Source organism: Canis lupus, chromosome 3 (assembly GCF_048164855.1).
Source record: "Canis lupus baileyi chromosome 3, mCanLup2.hap1, whole genome shotgun sequence".
Taxonomy (NCBI): domain Eukaryota; kingdom Metazoa; phylum Chordata; class Mammalia; order Carnivora; family Canidae; genus Canis; species Canis lupus.
This window is the reverse complement of record NC_132840.1, coordinates 36,490,437-36,515,846: the sequence shown is the minus strand read 5'-3', so window position 1 is coordinate 36,515,846 and position 25,410 is coordinate 36,490,437. Positions and strand designations below refer to the sequence as shown.

General features: G+C 44.8%; 1 protein-coding gene across 26 annotated transcripts in view; it reads left to right on the top strand.

Annotated features, from left to right (window-relative positions):
- DAB1 (DAB adaptor protein 1) overlaps positions 1 to 25,410 on the top strand; it is a 1,169,270-nt gene that overhangs the window by 1,130,457 nt on the left and 13,403 nt on the right. For 23 of the 26 annotated variants that reach the window (XM_072820404.1, XM_072820400.1, XM_072820397.1 and 20 more), the window contains 7 exons: positions 4,677 to 4,727; positions 4,819 to 4,866; positions 9,488 to 9,550; positions 11,942 to 12,050; positions 19,809 to 20,357; positions 23,968 to 24,095; positions 24,454 to 24,564. In XM_072820404.1, coding sequence (XP_072676505.1) covers positions 4,677 to 4,727; positions 4,819 to 4,866; positions 9,488 to 9,550; positions 11,942 to 12,050; positions 19,809 to 20,357; positions 23,968 to 24,095; positions 24,454 to 24,549 — 1,044 coding nt within the window. In that variant the 3' untranslated portion in view covers positions 24,550 to 24,564. The remainder of the gene's footprint in view (positions 1 to 4,676; positions 4,728 to 4,818; positions 4,867 to 9,487; positions 9,551 to 11,941; positions 12,051 to 19,808; positions 20,358 to 23,967; positions 24,096 to 24,453; positions 24,565 to 25,410) is intronic. The other 3 variants (XM_072820423.1, XM_072820421.1, XM_072820420.1) reach the window with 2 other exon arrangements.

Below are 25,410 nucleotides of genomic sequence, written 5' to 3'. Positions count from 1 at the left end.
GCAGGGAGCCTGACGTGAGACTCAATCCCGGGTCTCCAAGATCACGCCCTGGGCTGAAGGTGGTGCTAAACCACTGAGCCATCCGGAAGTTGTTTTTTAAACATATTCCCTAGAGCTGAACTATCAAATAGAGTAGCCACTAGCTACATATCAACTTTCTAAATTGAAGTTAAAACTAAATAAAATTTATTTTTCCAGGGTTTTATTTATTGATTTATTTTAGAGAAAGAGTGAGCACAAGCAGGGGAAGGGGCAGAGAAGGAAGGAGAATCTGAAACAGACTCCATGGTGAGCACAGAGCAACAACGTGGGGCTCGATCCCACAACAGCAAGATCATGACCTGAGCCAAAACCAAGAGTCGAATGCTTGACCGACTGAGCCACCCAGGTGCTCCCAAAAGTAACTCCCAAAATTTAGAGTTCAGTTCACCAGTCACAGCAGCCGTATTTGAAGTGCTCAATAGCCACATGGGCTACCATATTGGATATTGTAAACATAGAACTTTCCATCACACAGAAAGTTCAATGGGACAGTGCTGCTCTTGGGAGAAATCATGTATTTCACATCATATTTTCTAGTCCCCATCTCAACTCCGCCACCACCCTCGCTTTGTTCTTCACTTGCCAAACAGAGTTCTTGTCTCTCTCAGCCAGGAAGTAGGAAAGCCGCTGTTTACTCTTGGCTAAAGGTGATAGAAAGCTAAACTCCTAGATACTTCAGAGGGAATTAGCCTTCATTAGCACGTCTTCCTTTTTAGATCACTCACCAGGGAAAGATATATGCATTCCAATGCCTGGAACCATGAAGTGCCTTAATAGGACCCACTTTGGTGCAGTTACAAATCACTTAAGTTAATCCATTTCTCCTGAGCTTTCTAAATGGTTAATTACATTCATTCTTTTACAGTATTGGCCTGAGTTCTGAGTTTAGGTCTAGATGCCTTGCACCCTCCCTGGCCCACTCCTGTTCCACCCCCAAACTAGAATAATTATATATTCTTGCTCTGCTCTGAGCTTCGGGAGAGCAAGGTCCATGTATTATTATTCATCTTTGTTTCTCCAGCTCCTAGCCAGAGTTTGGCATGTGAAAAGCACTCAGTGAATGTTTGTTGAAGAAATTATCTAATCAATTACATAATCAATCAAGATGTCTTCAGTTTTCCCAGTAGGACTTTCACTAATTATTCCTACAGAGATTTCATTCCCCAGCAGAGTGATTCTGAAGTCTGGCTACACATTAGAATCACTGGGGATCTCTTAGAACCTACCGATGCCAGGACCACGCTTCAGACCAGTACAACCCAAATCTCTGATACTAGGGTTTAGGCATCAGTAGTTTGCTGAAAGCTCCCCCAAAGAATTGCAGCCAGGGGTGAGACTCACCATAGGGTTCTGATTTGGCAGCCATAAATATATTTTCATCCTTTTTTACACGCTCACCCACATCTCATCTCATCCACTGTCACTTTTCCTGTAAGATTAACAGGAGTCTAGTTAATAGTTAATTTGTTCAGTTATGGGACAAGTGTCCCCACTGCTCCAAACAGAGACTCTAGGAAGACAGACTCCCTGTGGAAGCTTTCTTTCAGTCTATTAATGAAGATTCAGGCTGGTACCATCTTCAAACGACATAAGAGACTCTCTTCTGTTAAATCCTCCCTGGAAGTGTACATTAGGAATAAATTTGATGTCATATTGAGTCTTGAAAAGCAGAATACAAACCTGCATGCGTGTCATCATAATAAGTGTGAGAAATGTATCTATAAGGGGAAAAAGAAGACTTGAAGATAAATGAACAAAAACTCTAGTAGTAATTTGTGGGTAAAGCAAGCTGGAGGTTGGGGGGGCCTGGGAAAGAGATTCCAGGTGCTGGCCATGAGACTCAGTGGGGAGGAGGTGCCCTGGTGGCAGGGTCTCCCCACTGGCCGGATGAAATGCACAGGGTGCTCCAGAAGCTTTCCCCCAACAGGAGGAAGGGGATCCAAGGAATGACTGAGCCAGGATCAAAACAGGAAGGTCACCAGCACCAGGTACGAGAGGTGTGGCCAGGAGGATGAGCAGGCAAGACTCTGGCCAGAAAGGAGATTCCAGGGAGAAGACAGGATCAAGAATGGACTGAGGGGTTCAGGAATAAGGCCAGAAAGTATGGGGAGGCCTTTTACATGCAGGTGCTCTATGTTGTCAAGCAGGGGTACTTTCTAAGGAGGGGCTTCCCACGAGTTTTTTTTTTTTCTCTTTTTTTTTTTTTCCAAATGCCATCTAATAGTTTCCTAACATTAAAAACTGTGCGCCTGCACCTTCCAAAAGTGTACCACAGGAAAAAGAAATAGAAGATAAAGATATTTATTGAGCATCTACTGTGTGCCTAGCACCAAACAAGACCTCACACACGTCTCAATCAGTCCTCTCCAGAAACCTGAGACAACGTTAACGTTATCGTCAGCACTTTAAAGATGAGAAGACAAGCTGACCAGCTTGTTGTCCGAGGATCACACAGAACACCGTGGCACAGCTAGGGTTCAATCCACATCTGTGTGACTCCAGAGAGATGCCTTTTCTCCCACACCCAGACCAGGCTTTGTCTGAATGGACGGAAATGGCCTGTCCCACCGCAGCATCACTCCTGACCCAAGGCCACTTCTTCCGTCACCAGGAAAGTGACGGACTCATACCAGTGCTGGTTAGCCTCACACATTTTCATTATATGGTGGGGGTTTTATGAGACTCTACCACAGGCTGTTTTTCAAATTTATTTAATTCATCCATCATGCTCTGAAGCCATTTGCTTTTTTATATTGGACAGATGTAATGAGATTTTGGACACTAAAAAATGTTTTTATTAAAAGTTATGACCCAGAGCTAGTTGGTAGGGGCTGTGCCATAAATCCCTAGAAGTGTGTGAATTTATAAAGGATGTAGAGACATAACCTTAACCTTTTAGGCCACACCATAGATTACAGGATCACTTAGGCTAATATTGCCTGCCCCCCCCCACCTCTGGCCAAATAGAACCATAATAATAGTAATTTATGTGGTTAACAGATGTGGTTGCTCTTCCTCTCCTCTTTGCCACAGTTGACTCCAGGAGAGCCAGGGTCTGGTGGAAGCAGGTGGTTGAAGACAGAAATGGTGGTGATGAGCCTGAAGGCCCTGCTGTGGTGGGTGTGGGCACATTGGTTCTCCTACTCTGCTCTGCAGCCCTATAACTAGGAAGCTCTCCTCAAAAGCAGGGAATGATGCAATTATTTCTATTCATGCATAATACTCCGCTTTAATGTCAATATTGTCAGATCTGTACTAATGTTGCAGTACTTCGAAATCATCCAAAAAATGATTAGCTTGTGCATATTGACCAAAACATGATGACTAAAAAAATATATGTAATAGACACCATATATATTATCTATAATATATATTATTCTTGAGAATTTGGTAATTAACATTTGTTTAGCAGAGTGCCAGGGTGTCCAGTGGTGAGCACAGTACAACAAAAGACTTTAAAAGGAAATTGTAATAGAGAAGTTTATTACTCACAGGTCCTGGAGGAGGTACGTAGTACACTTCAAGAGGTGACTCGGGGAAAGTCAAGGCAGGGTGCAGGCGGAGAAAGTATGGCAAGTATGGTAACTAAGGTGCGTACCTTTATTAGGGCCCACAAGTGACGGGCTTTGGGGTCCCAGATTGGTCAGTTCACACCAAAAAGGGCAGGGTTTTGGTAAGCTCCACAGAGATCTTCTCTAAGGGGCAAGGTGGGAGAGACTACTAATCACAAGCCATTGGGAGAGTCATACTAGGAATTTACAATTACTTGTGACTCTGCTGTTTATCCAGGGTCTGCCTCATGGGAGAGGCTGAGGTCAGGCCCCTGAAGTTAGCTGAGCCACGCAAATGGATGCCAGTGCAGCAATATGGAGTAGTTTAGTGAAATCCTCAACAATTACAAACAATAAAATACAAAATTAACAAAACAATTAGATCTGGTCAACTGCCAGCCACTTTTAAAACATGCATTTGTTCATATATTTTTGAGCACTGCTAGGTGCCAGATCCTCTACGAGTAGCCAAGATTCAGGAATAAATACAGCCTGGCTGTGCTTCTGGAAGCACAATGTAATCCGCACAGATGATGTGCTATTACTCTGATGATTTTCAGCTCAGAGGATCAAGGGGAGCTTCATGGAAGAGGTGGCCTTCCAGCTGGGTTTGAGGAATTTGGTACTTCAAACTTGCAGAGATGAGAAGAAGAGCCTTTCAAGCAGAGGGGACGGCATGCATGCATAAGGGCACTCACAAAACTAGCTGTTCACAGACTACTCCGAAGAGCTAAGAGTTTGGCTAAAGCACATGATAGTATTTTTTCCTTTTAAAACTTTTCCTTTTCCTTGAGTGTAAATAAACATCATGCTTTTATCTGTTGCCAGCATTGAGGCTGGCTAGGTAATGCCTGGAATAGCAGGAAGATAGACTTTAAACCTACAAACTTACCACTGCTGGCTTTCCTCCTGGTCAGGCCCGTGTTTTATCATCTACTTCTGCTGGGAACACACTGGCCACAGCTCCTGCCTGAGGAGACCGTGGGAGCAGAGAGCATAGATACCGTCATCATTAAACTCATAAATCCATGCCATTTGTGTGTCAGACTCTTCATCCTCATTCATCATCCCTTACACTTTCAGAACGGTCAACCATTTGAGGATTTTGAAGAACGGTTTGCTGCGGCCACCCCGGTAAGAATGAGAGGGCCCTATCTGATTAACTGTTTCAGGTCATGATCCCATCGTTCATTTCATGCTCATAAGTCGTGCCTTGTGGTTACAGAACAGAAACCTGCCGATGGACTTTGATGAGATTTTAGAGGCAACAAAGGTAAGGCCTCCAGGCTCTTGTTAAATGAGAGTCGTTCTGGTCATTCTCATGCATCCCATATTCTCCTCACCCAGCCTGCGTGAAGGGCAGCTGCCGGCTGTGCCCCAGTGGGTGCCTAGTGTAATATTCACAGGCAGATTATTGCTGAGCCCTATGATGAGGTCAGAGAGTATGTGTGTATGAGAGACAGAAAGAGAGAGAGAGAGAGAGTGTGTGTGTGTGTGTGTGTGTGTTTGTATGTGTGTGTATTCCATTGAACAAATATTTTTCAAGCTTCCAACATGTCCCAGGCATTCTGATAGATGCTAGATATTTAGTAAAATGGGAGGACAGACTGTCCTCAAGGAGATCACGTGTCACAGTGCAACATTGCACAGCCTTGGTAAGATGAAGTAGGTTAGTCTAGTGTAGTGCACTAGAACCTAGTATACCAGGGGTTCAGGCACATAAGCAGGATGTGTTGAGTGCACCTAAGTGAATAAAAACCAGGCAAGGCTTCCATTGGGTGGGTATACCCTGGACTAGATGTACTGGTTGGTAACACAGGCCACCTCTGGCTAGAGGGTATTTGGAAAGTCTCTAGGACAGGGCTCCTCAACCTTGGCTGCAAATTAGAATCATCAGGATTCTTTTAAAATCCCAGTTATGAGGCTGTACTTCAAACCATCTGATTCAGAATCTCTTAGGAGTGGGAACCAGGCAGCCGTATTTCCCCCCAGGTATGTCCAGGGTTGAGAACCGCTGATCTAAGAGTATCATATAATCTGTTCTGGACAATGGGATGGGGCACATATTGAGTTAGGAAACACTTCCCAGAAAGAAAAAAAAAAGTCCTCTAATTTCTGTCCTGAAGGATGAGTGGGAAAGGCAATTGGGAAAGGAATGTATGTTCTCAGTAGAAGGAGGAACGTGTGCAAAGGCCCTGAGATGGCCCCTCCTGTTGTAACTCTGTAACTCCTGTTTCTCTTCTCCATTATGTTGCCCTGATTTTATCGATGGTCTGTCTTTCCATGAAATAGCCAGCCCAGGAGAGTAAGAGCGGGAACAGGCTCATATCCCCTCTTCTCAGTACAGCAGCTGATGCTCAGTAGGGGCTCCATACTTTTCCTACACGAAGGAGCTCCTGATGCCAAAACATAAGGAGTGGGCCTGTGAGAATGTGTTTTGGGGGTCAGCCAAGGACAACTCAGCCTTCATCAATGGCGCTTTCAGAATTTCTCTGCAGGAGGAGCCTAGGAGTCCACTTGCAGCCATCTAGTTGAAAGAAGGACCAGGGAACTAATCTCGAAACAGCAGTGGCACAACACTCTAAATATTACTCGAAAATCATCGCTTTTTCATATCAAAGAATGGCTGTGAAGGGGCTGGCCCAGGGGAGAGATTCAGGGCCTTCCTCCTCAACAACCAAGCTACCTTGAGCCCCTTCACTGGACTGGGCACCCTCCAATATCCCCCTGGGAAATGCCCAGGGCCAGAAGAAGGCGGAATCTGCCATTGGCAGCCTCATCTCTACCAGAAGATCTCTGCAGTGCTGGTAATGGAAAGGCGAATAGGCATCTTGAACTGACCTTCCAGTGGAGTTCTTCGGATGGATGTCTGTTTCGGCAGACCCTTCGGGAACCGTAGCTTCTGGTTAGAGAATATTGTGGCTATACTCCCACCATCTAGGGATGCTAAGTAGGGCTTGTGAAGGGATAGATAAACGAGGTGTTGCTTGGCCTGTGGGTCAAGCCCAGCTTCTTTTAGCCCACTGATCATGGGTAAGTCTCATCACCTCTCAGTCTCAGCTCATGTGCAAAAAGGACAGATAGACAGCTATGCCACCAGTGAGCTCAGGTAGCGTCAAACATGATGATAACGTATTGGAAAATGTATTGTAAACTATAAAATGTTCGACAAATGTGAATGGTTAGTTTTAATTCTCTCGAGGCCATTAAAATGATTAATTACAACAATATTATCAGATGGAACATGGTTTGTTAGGTTACAAATAAAAGGAGTATGGCGAGCATGGTGGGGAGGGGTGTGAAAATAGATACTATTCCAGATTCTCAATCACATATGGTTATTAGAATTATTTTTAATTTTATGGCCTAAGAATCTCCCTTTTCTATAAAATTTAATTAACTCAAGTTTCTATTTAAACAGCAAATCCAATGGAATGAAATAACAATCTATGTTTTATGCCTCTGCATGTTTTTCTCGTTTAATCCTTGAGTGAAAATCATCTGGTAAGAGGAAAGTCTATATCTCAAGAATGAAGGTTATTTTAAAAGTTGTGCTTAAGGAGAAAATTAGCCAATAAATTATATTTATGATGTTAGTAAAAGTGTGCCACGAGTTCAACACATTTGAAATGTAAATTGTGTGACTTAATTATTAACTTCATTTTATTATTTTCCTACCACTGAAAATAGTTGTAAGCCATTTTAAAAGCATTGAGTCCCAATTGCAAGGAAGCCTAGAAGCTTCATGTTAATCGATTAAATAGAAGTATTCCTTATATGAATCTGGAAGAAAGCATAAGGATTGGTATAGTTTCACCAAATGACATAAAATACTGTAAACATGGTAAAGACTCTTTGGCCGAGACAAGCCAGTATCTATAGAGTCCAGCCGGGTCTGGTCCCACTGTGACCTTACTCCTGTCCACTTTGCTGGCCTGCTTCCTGCTGCCCTCCACCCTCATGCTCATTACAAACTGCTTTTCTGCCCACATGCTCAGACCCTCCAGGCCTCTTTCCTTTCTGCTCATGTACTTGCACCAGCCTGGATTGTCCTTCCTCTTCTTGTTTGCCTGACTGACTGCCTCATCTTCAGAATTCAGATCAGATCTCTTCCCTTTAGAAAACTCTCCTTAAGCTTCTTTGCCAAAAGCTGGCCGAGTCCCTTTCTCTGTTCTCCCACAGAGACCCCTGTTGCCATCTCTGCCACATTGCTTTGAAATCATCTACTTCTGTGGATCATCCCGCCAGACTGCAAGCTCATCTTGGCATTTCTCACTATTCTGTTCACTGCACCTAGCACCCAAGAGGTGCCCAGCATGTATGGAAAAGGCATTGTGTAGTTGGGAAGGAAATTAATGTGTGTAGGGCCCTACTGTGTGCCCAAAGCTGTTATTTAGTCTGAAACCTTAAGAGGAAGAATTGAAAGTTCAATAAGCAAGCTAAACTTATTTCAGCAAAAAGAGTCTTTTGTGCCTTTTTAACAAGGCTTAGATGAACTTCAAAGAAATTCCTGTTATTAATATTGTCAATAAATCTGCAAAGGAAGTAGTATCATCTCTACCATCCAGGTAAGGGAACTATAGCTCCAAGGAGTTGCAGAGGTTGGAGGTGAATCCATCAACAGCTGGGGGACCTTTTCCAGGGCCCAGAGCCCCCTTACTCTTCAGAAGGAGAGAATGATGTTTAGTTTTATGGTACTAAATTAGTTTTTTGGTACTAAGTGTTCAGACTTAGAAATGCCTGGATACTGCAGAATCCAGGTGCAGGGGGCCTGCGTGGCAGGCAGGCAGGCAGACTCTTCCAGTCCTTTCTATTGATTGATGTTTTTAGGTTCCCCCAATCACCAGTCTCCCTCTCTTCTCTGTCCCAGGGGTAACAGCTGCATCCTGGGCACTAAGAAACTCAAGCTATGGAGCCAGAAAGGTCTGAAGAGATCTTTTAGCCTGTCCCCTGCATTTTACAGATGAGCTGAAAATGTTTTTTCCCCAGTGGGCAGGTTTTGCACAAAGCATATGATTATATACTTTAAGGCAGGCTGTTTGGTTCCTGCCCATAGACTTCCTACAGTCTCTGAAGCTGGAAGTGTATGCAGATTAATTTCTAAGTATATCTTAAAGGGTTTCTTCTGCTGCTATGGCTGGCCTTGCTCAGACACTCCTGTATGATGGATGGGAATATAGACGATACAGTGTCTGTAGTGATGGAGTTCCTAGCAGTGATTAATAGTGTAGATACTGGGCTGTTTTTGTTCCCCTTCCTGGTATTAAATGATATGTTTTCTTTTCTTCCAACTACATTTTTTATCCAAGGCTGGCATTTTCAGAGACTCTCATTTGACTGTATGCTCTTTATGGAGAAAATTCAAGTCCTGGCTTTTGTGACCTTGGGGTCTCCTCTGTAAGACTCAGTTGATTGATCTGTAGAAATGGGGATGATGAATTATACCTCTGAGGTTTGTGGTAGTGGGAGCATTTGCTGAGAAGTAGCCAAAAAGTCCTATCTCCTTATAGCTGGCACTTTGTACATGTGTGCGCACTCATAAAAGTAGTGAGGCCATCACCTTCTTGCCTTTATGTCCTGGAGAAGAGAGACAGCACTGCACTTGATGGTGAATCAGAGTGAAGTGGTATGACGGGTTACGGGAGGTGGCTAAGCTGGAATCCCCTTAACTAAGCCCAGATAAACTGCCAGACACACTGAAGCAAGAATTGATTCCAGCTGCATCCCAGATGTTGTCTTTACGATCATGAAGTATGGTAATGGCCAGCTGGGCTTACTGTTTGTATAGTCATGATGACAAAGAAGCAAGGGTCCTCATGTCACACCGTTTTAAAGCAGTGCCCAGTAGCATTGGCTTCCCTTGTGGTGACTTCATTATCTTTGTGTCTTTTCAGGCTGTGACCCAATTAGAACTTTTTGGGGATATGTCGACCCCTCCTGATATAACCTCTCCCCCCGTAAGTATGCACTGCAGCTCAACCCTCCCTCCCTCCCCTTCTCTTCTTCAGCTGCACGGTGGTGAGAAGAAGGGCCTTGGGTAAAAGAAGGCTGCTGGTGGGTTTCACCTCTGCCTCTTTCAAATTGTGTGATTTGGGAGAATTAACCAGCAATCTGAAACCTTGGTTTCCTCTGCTGCTTTTTAAAGGAATTATAAGGCTTCTGTTTTGAGAAGCAAGTGAAACCATGCATCAGCAATTATGAGATACTTGGGTACTTGCTGTTCTGTTGGTCAGTGGAGAAAGACATAACTGGGATGAGGTCCCTATCTGCAAGGAGCACACAGTCTAGCTGGGAACATGGGCCAGAAACTCAACAGGACTATAGACACGATGAGGCATTTGTCAGCACCTGCCCAGAGTCCACCCAGCCCAGTGTTCAGCCTAGGAAATGAGGTATCCTCCCTCTGCCTTGTCCTGTCTCCTGCCTTCTTTCCTTCCTCTCTCTCCCTCTCTTCTTTTTGTCTTCTCCTCCCTTCTCCCCTGCCTCCTAGCTTCACTGAGCTTCTCATGAAGCTTTGGATTCCCCACTCTAGTCTCAGCCAGGGTATATAGCCCATTGCTTGTCATTATTATAAGTCACTGATTGCAGGAGGATAGAGATTACAGGGAACCCTAATTTAAAAATGAAAAGAAAAAAGAATTCAACCCTAAGCAAAATTGAATCCTGGTGCTTTGAGAACTGGTTGCATTCAAAGGCAACCCTCTGAAAAAAAAAAAAAATTTAAAAATTTAAAAAAGGCAACCCTATGGCCACAGCAAAGAACAGAACCCAGAAGCCCCATCCAGGTCCTCTCCTGCCCCTTCCCTGGAAGCAGGAGGTGGGCAGAGAGCAATGAACCACAGCTGCACCAGCAGAAGCTGCTGGGAGAGGGCAGCTCCTCTGGGCTCCGCACAGTTGTACATACCGAGGATGGTGCTATGTGGTTTATTGGGGAGACGCACCTTACAGAGAAAAGGCTGTAATCTCAGCACGGAGGACAGATGGCATGAGACTCTACTGCCCACAGCTGCCGCCAGGGACACTAGACACAGCTGCCCTGCTCCCGACATCTGATGTCCAGAGCAGACGTGACAGGGGACAGCAGCTCCTGTCTCCGGGGAAGCTGGGGCAGCTCGAACCAGTCTCCTTTTCTCCTCCATCCCAGGGGTAAGAGCTGCATCTTGGGCATGTAGAAACTCAAGCTGTGGGACCAGAAAGATCTGAAGAAATCTTCTAGCCTGTCCCCTGCATTTTACAGATGAGCAAACTGAGGCCTAGAGAGGGCACATGACTCCCCCTAAGATCACGTGGGGGAAACAGAACAGCCCCACTTGTGTTTAAAAGTGCTTAACGCAGCAGCTCACGGCTGTTTCTGGCCCTGAACCCAAGTGCAGTCCAAATGGGTATTTAATAATCCCCAGAACAATGCCACTCCACCCGCAGGCTGCTGGTCTAAAAATGGCCCTAATTGCCGTGGTTTCAGGATTAATTGCTTGCCCCAGACTGTTCCAAGGGGAAAAGAAAAATAAGGATACAATGGCATCGCTTAGACATACTTTATAGGAGAAAGGCTGCTGTAAATGGGTGTGAGCCTTTAAAAAACTGAGTACTGATGCTTTTCTTTGAGTGCCCCCTCAGTATCCCTTCTGTCTGTTTGATTTGTCCCAGTACCTCTCACCTTCCCCACCAGTGCATGCAATGGACCTGTCTCGGGTTCCAGCAGAGGCTGGGTAATTTAGAGTTTGCTGCTCCTCAGGCTTCAGTTTTTTTATCATTTGAAAATATTTCCTTGTCTATGCACGTAGAGACTCAGACAGAATGTGGGAGGCACCAGGAGACAGGGGTCTCTGTTCTAGTCTCTGAGCTCTATTTGGTCATTTCGTCAGGCTGTTTATTTACTGTGTATTAAGTGACAAACCCTGAATTAGGTGCACAGTGGATCCTGAGTGGGTTCATGTCAGTTTAAGTTGACCCCCTCTAAAGGATGAAAGCTACATATTGTGGAATAATTCGATGGCCTGAAAAACACCCCCAAGGAGCAGGGGCTCGAACCAAAGAGTTGAGATTCTGGCCACTGTTTGCTGAGCACCTGCTAATGCACCTCAGCATGGTACTAAGTGATTTAAATGCAGGATCTCACTTCATTATCACAGCTGCTAAAAGGTAGGTCTCATTTGTCCTGTTTTATGGTCAGTGTATACAACCAGCTTGTGGTCTGCACACCACATGTGTGGCCTGGACCATGGCTGGCTTCTCCAGTCCCTCCTGCCCCTGCTTCCTGCACCTACTGCCTCTCATCCTTGACGGCTCCTGAGCCCAGTTTCCCAGGGACCTCACACACCTTCTGCACCCCCCTCTCTCTCTAACAGACTCCTGCAACTCCAGGTGATGCCTTTATCCCGTCTTCATCTCAGACACTTCCGGCGAGTGCAGACATGTTTAGTTCTGTACCTTTCGGCACTGCTGCTGTACCCTCAGGTAAGCTGTCTTCGGCCCGCTTCCCTTCCTTCGGCCTCCACCTGTCAAGGAAGAGAAAGGGTTGATGTGAACCAGCTGTCAAATTATGCCCGAAGACTTGCGGAACCACCAGCCTCTCCTGTGACTCTTCAGATGACTTTGAGAGGCTGCCAATGGGAGGTGGGGGAGCGTTTGCACACCTGTGGTAGACTGTAGGCTGGAATTCAGTGAAGTCTTTCACCTGGAAAGGTCAAAATTCTAGGTTACTCAGTAGTAGACAGCTTCAGGGAGCCCAGTGCACATACAGCCGTGTAAATTAGTGCGAATTCTCCTCGTGTGCATCCCAGCCAAAGGGAGGGAGGATGGCAGGTGGGGGGAAGTATGAACTCTCCACAGACCTCTTGGGATCAGATTGCCTCCTTTGGTAGAGATTTGAGAATGGGGAGGCTCTCCATGCAAAGCGGGGTGCTGAGGGGACAGAGCCAAACTGCTAACAGTGAACTGGGAAGGTGATGGGGCTTTTAATGATTTTGAAAGTATTTGTTCTGTTTTCTAAGCATTCTTTAATATATATAAATATATGTACTGCTTTTACAACAGGTTGTGCATATATGTGTGCATACGTATATATAGTGACAGTATTGCAGGTGAGGTACAAATTGGCAGGATCTCCTTTCTTAACTTGTCTCCATGGCATCAGGCACTCCATGTAGCCAGACCGCTTGACTTGGCACAGGCCAGAGGGGGTATTCCACTCTTTACATACATGAGAGCCTTAAAGACTGTTTTCTTTCTATGTATTTGAAATCTGTGGCTTCATCTTTCTATTTTATTCTTATATACAGCCAAAAGAACCTGAATATTTCCTTTTTTTTAGGAAAATATTTTTATTTATTTGTTTGAGGGAGGGAGTGTGGACATGCAAGCAGGGGGCAGGAAGCAGAGGGAGAGGGAGAGAATCCTCAAGCAGGCTACACCAAGATGAGCATGGGGTCCAACAATGTGGGACTCGATCTCACAACACCAAGATCATGACCTGAGCCAAAATCAGCAGCCCCCAACAGTTAACCAACTGAACCACCCAGGAGTCCTGAGCCTGAATATTTTCAAATATACATTTCCTTGAGTTTTTCTCTATAAACAATTCTAGCTACATAGAGTTAGAAGCAAATTCTTGCCACCGAATATGAACCTTGCTGTTATTCAAAATGAAGTAAAAATTCACACTCTATTCTGAAATAGTTAAAATTATTCCCCATAAGCCCAGAGATCATTATGCACTTTCAGAAGCAACAGAGGTCGGTAGCCATTGGATCTAGCTAACACTTTAGAATCTGCAAGTAATGCAGACTTTTAATTGCTGAGCTTCCCAATCAATCTGTTTTACCCGTCTCTAAAATGGGACTGTGGTGATGGCTGGTTTTCCTTACCTAAAATGGATATTAAAATCTCCTCGGGAATAGTGTAATAGAATGCATCATTTAAAATAAGAGTAACAGTTTTCCATCAGAAATCTATCACCTTCCCGTGTTGAAATTACCATGCTTTCCCCTCATTATCTGATCTATGAAGATGATGTGCTGAGACAGGTAATGGGAACGATCAGCCCCAAACTTAACCAACTTGCAGATGTGTTCATTCCACAAATATCCACTCCTCAGTGAATGAGCCAGGCCCTATTCTAGGTGCCTGGGGTGTGCCCGTGACCATGACAGATGCAGGTCCTGCCCTCATGGCACTTCCCTTTCTACTGTGGAGACAGGCAACAACATAAAAATAAGTAACATACCTAGTATGTCTGAAAATAGTAAGTGGTGTGGATAGAAGAAAGTCAAGGGGAGTGTAGGGGCTTTAGAGCAAGTGTAAATAAAGGTTATGGTCAGGAGGGGCTCATGCAGAGGTGAGGTGTGAGCAGACTATGTAAGGATGGAAGCCAGGAAGCTGTCTAGGAAGAGTGCTCTAGGCAAGTCTCCATCTTCCTTCTCCATAAGTGAGAGTGGGACAGGATGCAGTCACACGGCTCCCTGCCCTAACATTTGCATAAAAGCACCCCGAGGACCTGGCTGAGCCACACACAGAACTACTCTGGACCTTCTCCTGAGCCTGTGTCAGATGAGGGCTTTGAAAACCTGGGTTTTAGTCTTGCTACTTGACCAGCCGTGTTGCAAACTACGGACAAGCCAGTTCACGTCTAGATTCGGGTTCTTCAGCTGCTCAAAAAAAAAAAAAAAAAAAAAAATCTGATTGATTACCTCCACAATTTCACTGTTTAGAATGTAAGTGTAAAATTAATTTCATTGAGCACATTTTGGTTCTCAAAATGCCTGCTTCTATTCAGATATGCTGAGGAACAAAAGTAGATGTCAGTGGGTGGTCAACTATCAGCCTCTCTTCCTTGGAATGGCCCTAAGAAATCTCTGCAGATGCTGAGTAGCCATCTGCCTGTCCCCCAGTTGTCCAACCAGTGACAGAGAGCCAGGGACACGAACCACGGCATGCAGTACAACAGATGGGCTACGGGTTGGGGGCCAGGGTGTGTGTGTGTGTGTGGTTTGCATCTGATGGGCTGGGTTCAAATCCTAGCTCATCTATTTATGTATGTTTTAGACTCCTGAGCCATTTACTTAACCTGCCAGAGCCAGAGTTTCTAAATCTTTATAAATGAGTAAAAAATAATACTTCCCTTGCAACAATATCATGAGAATTAAATGAGAAAACAAAGTGAAGCATCCTGAAAATTGCCGGCTTACTGTGGATGCTTCAGTGAGCAAATGCAGCTCGTGTTGCTACTATTATGATTATTATGACTCTTATTTTTAAAGTAGAAGAAAATGTCTTGTCCTGCCTATATTTTTTCCCTTTAACCTTTTTGGAATATTTAGAAAAACATCCATGTAATAAAATTTAGCTTTGGCCTCTTAACTGTACATGACAGAGCTGGCCTGAGGGCTTAGAGGATATACTGTGTATAAATACAGACCTGCCACTAGCCAACTGCGTAAAACTCAGCTAAATCTCCTCTGAGCCTCAAGGAGCTTATCTGTGAAATGGGGATGGTAACGCCACCGTATAACTGGTCGGACAATTGCATGAGTTCATACACATAGTGGAACATTTAAAGTGGTGCTTGGTGGTGTTTCTATCAGTAAGCAGGCAACAGATGTTTGCTACCCTGTCTGTTAGGAGCCTGGCTCTGTTCCCCATACCCTGTGGTAGCTGGCTCAAGCCTTCCCCTCAGCCACCTACAGTATCTCAAACACAGAGTAAAGAGATACTATATCAGTGACACAGAGGCTTGTTGCAAGGATCAATGTCACATAAATGTAAGCTCCATGAGGGAAAGGTTTTTGTTTTTCTTAATTATTGTGTTCTTTACTGGATCTCCAGAGACCAAAACAGTGCTTCACACTCAATAGGGATCTTTTTGAATGAATGAATAAATCAGTGAATGAATGAGATCATGTACATAAGCATTACCATACAAGTCGGGAGAGTCCCTTAGTTTTCCATATTTTTCTCACATTTTAGGCTGCTTTTTAAATTCAAATAATGAGGTATCCCCAGGTGCAAGCATCTGGTTATAAATTGCAATTTTCAACACTCCTTAAAAATCTAACTGCAAGGCAGTAATGCAGGTGTTTCCTTTCACTTCACAGCAAGGAGATTTATGATTGATCTGAACTCCATGGCATAAACAGATGCTCCATGGCACCTCCTCCCTCCACCGTCGAACGTTAATGAGTAAATGTTACTAAGCAGTTAAGTGGCTGCAGTGGCAGCCACCAAGTGGCTCCCCCATGTCCGCTGCTACCGCAGCGCTGCGACTGAGGTGTCCCATCAGGCGTGCATGATGCCATGTGGCCAGAGAACCTTAGCTCACAGGTCTGGGGGAAGCCCAGGCTACAGAGACCCCAACCCCCCAGAAAAACTAGTAAGACCTGTGAGTTCCCTAACATGATACCCAATTACCCTGTGCTGCTTTTTTTTTTTCTTTTGAATATTGTGCTTGGGTCTGAAGCAGATGGCACGAAGCCAGGGAGACATGCTAATAGCTCTCTCCAGAAAAGTGTGCACAGCCCATCTGTTGGTTCCTTGTGGGAAAAAAAAAGACAGGGGAAAGAAAAACCTGCCACCAACAGTAGAATCATCAGCGATTACAGCACTTACAGATCTTCGAGTTTAATTGTACACTTGGAAAAATGCAGTGAAGGCATTTATTCCACTATGACTCATTCACCTTTATAGAGAGACTCTCTCCCATCTCAGGATTTATGGAGCAGCTGATGTGTGCCCAAAACTGTGCCAGACACAGAGGAGAGGGAAAGGGAAAATAAAATGTTCCTACTAGCAGGTGGTTTCTTGTCTAATGATGGAAGACAATAACTGGGCAGTTGCAACACAGTGTGACCAAATGCCATCACAGAGATGACCCCTGGGGTCTGCAGAAGCCCAGAGGAGAACCAGTGGAGTGCAGGGGGGCAGAAAAAGTGCCCGGAAGAGGTGCTGCTGAACTGGTTCTCAGAGAGTGCATAAGGAGTAGCCAGGTGAGGTAGGCAGGAGCACCAGCAGGGATGAGAGAGAGCCGGTGGAGCTTTGTTTGCAGCTGCTGTAGGGAAAGGTGGGATGAAGAGGTAGGAAGGGGCCTGATCCCTGAAGGCTCCTAAGCCAAGCTAAGGCATCCAAACCTTATAGTCAAGACAGTGAAGCACTATATTGCATCTTAGAGCAATCCTCTGGTGGCAACAAGGGCTGTGGAGTGGAAGCAAAGTGAAAGACAGCCTAGCCTGTCTGCAGGCTGAAACCTTCCATCCCTTTCCCAAAATGGGCATCAGGATTGAGGTCATTGAAAGATCTGTGTCTCTGCCCCATCAGACCTAGTGCCCCCTTTTTACGACAGATCTTTGTAATGTCTCCTTTAAATTCTTGAAATGAAATTCATAGATGATATAACTTATCTAATAGTTTTTTTTTAAATATAATGCCTTCATTATAAGGAGGAAACTTTTTTTTAAAAGATTTTATTTATTCATGAGAAACAGAGAGAGGCAGAGACCTTGGCAGTGGAAGAAGCAGGCTCCCTGTAGGGAGCCCGATGCAGGACTTGATCCCAGGACCCCGGGATCATGCCCTCGGCCAAAGGCAGACGCTTAACCGCTGAGCCACCCAGGTGTCCCAGGAGGAAACTTTTAAAAACTAATTTGTAATAAAAAGATATCTATTTCAATAAGGGAAATACCCAGGTATAGCTGCGCTAGAAGTCCTACTAAGTGGCCAGGTGTGTAGAACTATAAATAGAGTCTCTGCAGGTGCAGAGGGACACAGGAACGCCGTGTGGGTTCAAACACCAGGGAAAGTGTTTCTGTTGGGAACCTCAACTTTCCCAAATGGTGAGCAACTCTTGACCGTGTTCCAAACAAGACAAAATACAGTCGGCCTTCAATGTACACAGCTGTTACCTTCCCAGAAAACTAAGTGCATTGAAACTATGCAAAGAAACTGAATTTCTAGGTAATACAATGTCCAGCCCATACTCAAATATTATCGAAGCCAGAACGTGGGGGAATTCTTTGTTATGCACGTTGGTCTCACACAGTATAGGATATCAAGTATCCAAGCTCTCTGCTTCTCAAGTGCGCATAGTGGCTCCCACTAGCAAGTTAACCTGACAACCAAAATATACCCCACAAATTTCCTGATCATCCCCCCATCAAAGTAAATCAGAAAATATGAAAAACAGTTGTGGAACTCTTAATCTGTTAGTGGGCTCGAGTCACTGCCTTATTATGTGATGGGTGTGGTGAGAGGCGATGCAAGCAGGTCTCGGGTTTGAAATGCCAGCACCAACGTCTCTTCACCCCTCTGATTTCAGTGCAGTAGGGCTAAGCGATCACATAAGGATATGGTCTGTTTGCCTTGTCGACTCCCCCTAGGAGCCTGTCACACTGCTGGATTCATCAGCAAGGAGCCTGTGTGTCCTGTCTCCTCCACCTTTCTGGAACCTCTTCTCACCTCACAAGGAAATGGCTGGACCTGGAATGTTGTCTCCATTCCTTAGTCATCAGTTGAAGGGCAGGGGATCTGAGGCTGGAGCATGAGTGAGGCACTCTGCACATGGTTTCTCTGGGCTCCCCACAGTCATTGACATCACCCATGACATGATCAGAGCCACGGGGCCTGCCTGCCTTCCCTTTGGAAGTTGCTAGGATACCTTGCACCCACTCTTCTCTTGGCCTCACTCCTGTACACCTGTAAACTCCTTCTGACAGCTGTGAAAAGGCTGGTTTTGAGAGGTCAGGCCAAGCCAGCTTCTTCCTCCTCTCCCCTGCCTGGCCTGGGCATCTGTCTCCCAGGCTCAATGGCACATGTGTATGTCCACGGGGCCCTCTGAGAAGGGCAGGGATCACTGGAAGCACATGGGAATTTCTCTGGCCCTGTCCAACATTTGCCAAACCCCGGTGTACTTACTATCCAGATATCAGAAATTGGTCTTGGCTGTCTGGCTGGGGCAGTGTGATGTAGAGGGAAGAACACCACTAGCTGTGGGGACAAGTGACCTCAGTTTAGATCCTGATCCCACTTCATGCTGTCTCTGTGACCCTAAACATGGACTTTCCCTCTCTGAACACCTATTTCCTTATCCCTAGAATGGGGATGAGAATACCTACCCTGCAGGGATTCCGTGAGGATGTGAAGCACCTAATACTGTACCTAGAACATCATAGACATCGAATACATGGAAATTATTTGTGTTACTATTGATACTGTGAAAAGTGTCACTTCGCCTTTTAAAATGGTTATATCTCACCTGAAAGGACTTAGTACAGCCAACAATTAACATGGTGACATATGTGAGTAGACCCTCCGGAGTTTTGGCGTCCCCAACCTATGCCACTGTACAAGGTGCTCCTGAGTAGACAGTCCCTAAAATTGGCATGATGACAATGCAGAAATAATGTGTTCTAATACCTGGAGCTACCACTTATTATATGGCTGCTATGTATCAAGCAAGGTATTAAGTACTTCCTAGGATTTCTCTGATTTAAATCCTACTAATTGCTAACATTTATTGAATGCATACTTGGTGTCAGGTGCAGTAGTCCACCTCAAAAACGTCATCTCCATTTATCTTTAAACCAAGCCCATGAGGCAGACAGTATTTTTTGCCCATTTCACAGATGAGGAGAGAGAGCCCGAGAGAGCTTGTGGAGCTCTCCCTAAACTCCGTAGATAAGAAGCAGAAGAACTCCAAATTTTAACCTAGACCTCAACATCCCCGATACTCTGATTCTTCTTCCCTCAGCACATGTTTTCCATGCTGAAAAGGAAGATCTTATAACCTGGCTTTCTAACCAAGAGCTTGAGGTTTAGAAAGTTTAAGTGTTTGGTCTAGCCAGAAGGGGAGGCAAGATTCAAACCCAAATGTACCCGATGTCTAGTACTCTACCTTTTCCACTGAGACACACCAGCTCCTGAGGCTGTGTGGAGTCGGAAACCTTTAATTATAGCAATATTATCATTATCTCCCAAACACCTGCCCGGCTTGCTCGCTCACTGCATTCTAGTTTTGCTTATGAGTCCCCTTCTTAGGTTTCTCCAGACCGTGGCTCTGGAAGGAACACTCCATTGAAAGCCAGAACTTTCATCTTACTCATCTTTGTGGCCCGGGTCTCTAGCACAGAGCCTGGAACGTAACAACTGCTCAGTATCTTTCTGCCGATCACCTGAATCCATGAATTATTCTTTCCCAGGGTACATGACTCATCTTTCTCACCCTTCCAGGTTATGTTGCAATGGGCGCCGTCCTCCCATCCTTCTGGGGCCAGCAGCCCCTCGTCCAACAGCAGATCGCCATGGGTGCTCAGCCACCAGTCGCTCAGGTGATGCCGGGGGCTCAGCCCATCGCATGGGGCCAGCCGGGTCTCTTCCCTGCCACTCAGCAGCCCTGGCCAACTGTAGCCGGGCAGTTTCCGCCAGCCGCCTTCATGCCCACACAAACTGTTATGCCTTTGCCAGCCGCCATGTTCCAAGGTCCCCTCACCCCCCTTGCAACCGTCCCAACCACGGGTGACTCCACCAGGTCAAGTCCACAGACCGAGAAGCCCAGACAGAAAATGGGGAAAGAAATGTTTAAGGATTTCCAGATGGCCCAGCCGCCACCCGTGCCCTCCCGCAAACCCGACCAACCCTCCCTCACCTGTACCTCAGAGGCCTTCTCCAGTTACTTCAACAAAGTCGGGGTGGCACAGGATACAGATGACTGTGACGACTTTGACATCTCCCAGTTGAATTTGACCCCTGTGACTTCTACCACACCATCAACCAACTCACGTGAGTGCCCTTCTTGGGAGACCTAACTCCAATGAGAGCGATGCCTTGTTTCTGGAGTCACAGAACTCATCTCAGTTCACATTCAGCAGGCATCTTGGTTTATATGACTACTAATAATAATAGCTACCAGTTATGAGGTGCCAATTATACATATCTACCTCGTAACCATTGTTTTCATACTTTTATACTCATAACAATGCTTATTACAGGTTTTGTTAGACCTGTCTGACCAATAATGAGAGTGAGGTTCAAGGACAACGAGAGTAGTAGAATCAAATACAAACCTGTTATTTTCCTACCAGTCACTCTGCTTCTAATGTTTTTGTTGATCTGCTCATCTATCCATCCATTCATTCATTATCCCTCCTTATGACACAGATTTTGGTATGGCTTGTTGAAATGGAAATGAATAGTGAATATGAATTTTAAAAGTCTGGGAAATAAGGACAAAAATTAGAGTAGAAAACTAAAATCAAGAGAAAACTTACGGGAAAGAAAGAGCAGCCATAAGATCTCATCCAGCTGGTTTAGTTGAAGCCAGATTTTGGCTCAGGGCTTTGGGTCGTCAAAGAGAAAAAATGGTAGTGAAGCAGAAATCTGTAGACTGGGAACCTAGAGAGCAGATTTATCACTTCCTAGTTTTGTGCCTATCGGCAAGTCATTTTTGTGAGCCTCAATTTCCTCATCTATCTTAGCCTAAGAGATATTACAAGGATCAGTGGTACATGTACTGAAACATTGTATACATCACAAATTTTAAGGTATTTTTGTCACCATTATGAATGCATATTGAATGGTTCTGTGTCAAATCCCTGGACCAGAGTTCCAACCTTTGCTCTTCTACCACAAGCTGTGTCTTTGGCCATGTGTGTGACTTTCTTAACCTCAGCTGTGTCATGGGTGAAATGCATTGAGTTGGCTTGGATGATGAGGAGTGTACTTCCTTCTAGTTCAGGCACTCAGTGATTCTTTCCAGATCACTTTTCTACTGTAAGCATCCAAAAAGCCATGACCATGCAGCCAATCAGAATCTAGATACACTTGAGCACACATATGCTCGGAAAAGTGACTGGTAATTCAGCCCATGCCTTTGACAATTGATAGGGAAAAGCAAAAGTCTCATGGAACAATGAGTTTGGCGTTTTCATTACTGTCACAGATGATAGGGATCACTGCTTGGCCAATAGTGAGAATTGTCAAAAAATCTAATGTTAACACAATTAGGTGGTGTTATTTCATCCAGGTTCAGAAGGCAGTTCTGAAAATGAATGCCTTTTATGTGTATAAACAACCTACTTCTACTCAGGCCATGTGATCTCCATATGAGGGCATCTCTATTAGCTCCACGTCACAGGGTTTCAGTGAAAAATAATGAATAAAAAATGAAATGCTGGGGGAATGAGAGCCATGCATAAATAAGCAAGCATCTTTTGAAAGCAAGTGTCTCTCTTTCAATGGACTTGCATGCCAGCTATAAATAAAAGGGAAGTTTCAGTTCTTTGAGGACAGGACATATGTCCTAATCACCCGTCTACTTCTTCTAATGCTAGCATAGCATCTAGCGTGTGGGAGACATTTGGGAAAAATCGTAGAGATTGAAATGAACAGAACAAAGGCCATTCAGCTGTGGCTGTGTTTTACAACCTGGGCTTTATTGATATTTGGGGCCAGATAATTCTTTGTTGTGGGGTGTGTGTTGTGCTTATAGGATGATGAGCAGCATCCCTGCCTCCACCCACTAGATGCCAGAAATACATGTCCTGTCCCCTGAGTCTTTATAGTCAGAAATGACCCAAGAAAAAAAGAAAAAAAAAAAAAGAAATGACCCAAGATACTGTGAAATGTCTCCTAGGATTTAAATTGCACCATTAAAGAACCACTCTTTTAGATTATTCAGGTATTCTAGAAGAGCCTTCTAAAGGCTAAGACACTTACATAAATGAACCTCTAATTATGCTTCCAAATGACTTCATCTGATAAGTAGGACCGGTACACCTCTCAGACTGGCACCTCAGCCTGTGTTCTCGGCCTCTAGTAAGCAATAAGCCACTTCAAACACAATTTGGAATCCAGTTACGCCAACATTTATTCATTAGCTGTTGGAAATCGGGGTGTTCTCACTTAAACCTGCTAGAACTAGTCTGTTCCATAATCATCTCATAAAACAGACTTCCTTTTAAATTAAAAAAAATAATGTTCTATTGTAAAGAAAATGAGTAAAAACAGTAATTATATCCTTCTATCCATGAGCATCACCTTCAGAATGTTTTGAGTGGAGTTTTTTCATCAGTTGGAACAAAAATCTACGTCAAATTGACATAGACCTCACAGCTGGCCCGACAGTGTAGACAGAGCTGTATTAAATCCCAACACTCCTATTCCGTGGTGCTGGTGACCCTGAGAAAGTCCCTTCACCTTTCAGGGCTGCAGTTTCTTCATCAGGAAAGAAAAATAGGTCCCACACCACTTTGCAGTATGTGTAAATACAAAATGCCTAGCACCCAGCACCGTGCCCAGCTTGCTGGCACACAGTAAATTGTGTTGTTATTCTAAATATAGATCCATCAAGGCGAAAGGTGCTCACCAAGTTTTATAATCACTCTCTGTCTGATAAGCAGCCAGATTTGGGAAATTCTGGGCAGTTATGGCAGGATGGGGGGCCTTATCAGTGGCACTGGAAATTTAGCTACTAAATTAAGCCACATCATCTCCTCACTTGGGGCCGAGCCAGTGACTGGCTTTTCAATGCCAAATTAGAAATTATTGAAAAAAGAATAGCTTCAAATGGCACATTTGTTATAACCTCTGGAACAAATGAGAAGGGGAACTTGTGGGAAGGCCAGGACAGAAGATGTGTATCCTTATGGAGTGATGGATAAAGTGCCAGTGGGGAAGTTGCCAGGAGCTCCCTCCCTTTTCCCACATCACAGAAGCACTCTTCACTCTTCATCCAACACGGGTTTCTCACGTTATCTCCCATGTGCAAGGATACAAGGCCTGGTTCTACCAGTAACCAGCTATGTGGCCTTGAGCAATTTAGCAACTTCACTTCCCTTAGCTGTCCTGGGATAACCCCTACCTCAAAGAGGCACTATGAGGATTACAGATACTCGCTGTAAAGTTTCTGACAATGTCTGACGTATAGAAGGCACTTAATCGATGCACATCACTGTCCTCTGATCTATTTATTCTTACTAAAACACACACACAATGTTGAGAGAGAGAGAAGAAAGAAAAATTTGTCCCGTGGTTCTCACCTCGAGTATGTAGAAACATGGAGCTTCCGAGTCAGTAGGTCTGGGGTGAGGTCCAAGACTGCGTTTGTGACAAGGTCCCGGATGTGGTAGTGTCGCTGATCCAAGTGCCATTCCTTGAGAACCACTGCCTGCCCCATCCGTGTGCACCCACTCTTTCCTGTCAGCTGTATGACAAGACAAAATAGATATGTACAGAGGAGATGCTCAGTTGTTTAACTGACCTGCCTCAGGATAGAAAGCAGAGTGCTGGACTTGACTTGAATATAGCCAGACCCCTGAGGTCTCTGTAGGATGTAAATGGTGGCAGCCAGACACTTAACGATGTTCCTTCTTTGTGTGTGGTCCCGGTGTAGCTCCAACCCCAGCCCCTCGACAGAGCTCTCCGTCCAAATCATCTGCATCCCATGCCAGCGATCCCACCACAGATGACATCTTCGAGGAGGGCTTCGAAAGTCCCAGCAAAAGTGAAGAGCAAGAAGCTGTAAGTGACCAGTTTGTTCTCTCTGGTTTTGCCTTTCCTAAAAATTAAAACGGCTGTATCTGAAATGGATAGTGGGCGCGGAAACCTGCATAGAAAAGAATGCTGGCTCGGATTCCCAAGTTCTAAGCGGGGCACTAGAGGGGCTTTCTTTTATGTTCTAATGAGCAGCTGAAAAATGTTGTCCTTTTCGTGAGGTCGGTCCCACAAGTTCCCACGTTGGTGGGTGTGGCACCTTCCAACTGCAGTTGCTGCCTCCTTTAAAATAACTGATCATATGTATGCATGAAAATATGCCCTGCTGTCTTCTGCTTTCCATTGTTGAAAAGAAAAAAAAAAGTGTTATCTTCTTGTGTTCTAGCCTGATGGATCACAGGCCTCATCCAACAGTGATCCATTTGGGGAGCCCAGTGGGGAGCCCAGTGGTGATAATATAAGTCCACAGGCCGGTAGCTAGATAGCACAGGTCTGGGTAGGTATCTGTTCTTTTTATATACTTCACCCTTAAGCTCTCTGCTTTCCCTTTGGCTTGCCTTTCATTTCTGAAGTCATATCCCCAATGTCTGCACCATCTCTCCTTGCCTGAGCATATCCCTGATGTTTGCACCATTTCCTTGCTCTTTATTCGCTATTGTGTTTTGCCTCATGGATGCATGACCTTTGACACATACTTCTAGTCAGGGGTAGGGGTGAGGAGTGGAGAATGGTCATATTCTTCTATTAATGACATGCTCTGAGTAGATGGTCATGATGGAATGAGGCATGGTCACCATTACACAACACAGATTCAGTTTCAGAGAGCATCAACATTCAAGGATGGACACATTCTGCCCACCCTAATGATTATTTTCTCACTGCAGTGTGATCCAAAGGCTCCAATCTTTTAAGCGGAGTGTCGCTGCATTTGCCTACACTCCACAGATCTAAAGAGTTCACCAACCAAACATTCTGAGAAGCCAGACGAAGAAGCAGAACCAAGCAGTGCTTGAATGAGATAGAGAAAGAGAGAAGATCACAATAGCCCATTTTGTGTAGCCAAAAGGGACCCCCTCGCCCTTACTAATGTAAAAGTGAAATTCAAAGCTCAAAGACATGTAGTATTTGCTTGAGGCTCCGCTGTTTGCACCTGTGCTATGGCATATGGTTCACCACCGAACCACTTCAGATTCCATCAGCAGCTACTCTGAACAAAGTGTACTTACATTTACTAGAAGTGGCTTTTGGCACTTGAATTTCAATACATCTGATTTGATCGAAAGAAAGGGGAGCTGATGAAGCAAACCTTCTCAGGAGACAGAAATATACCTCGTTACCCAGA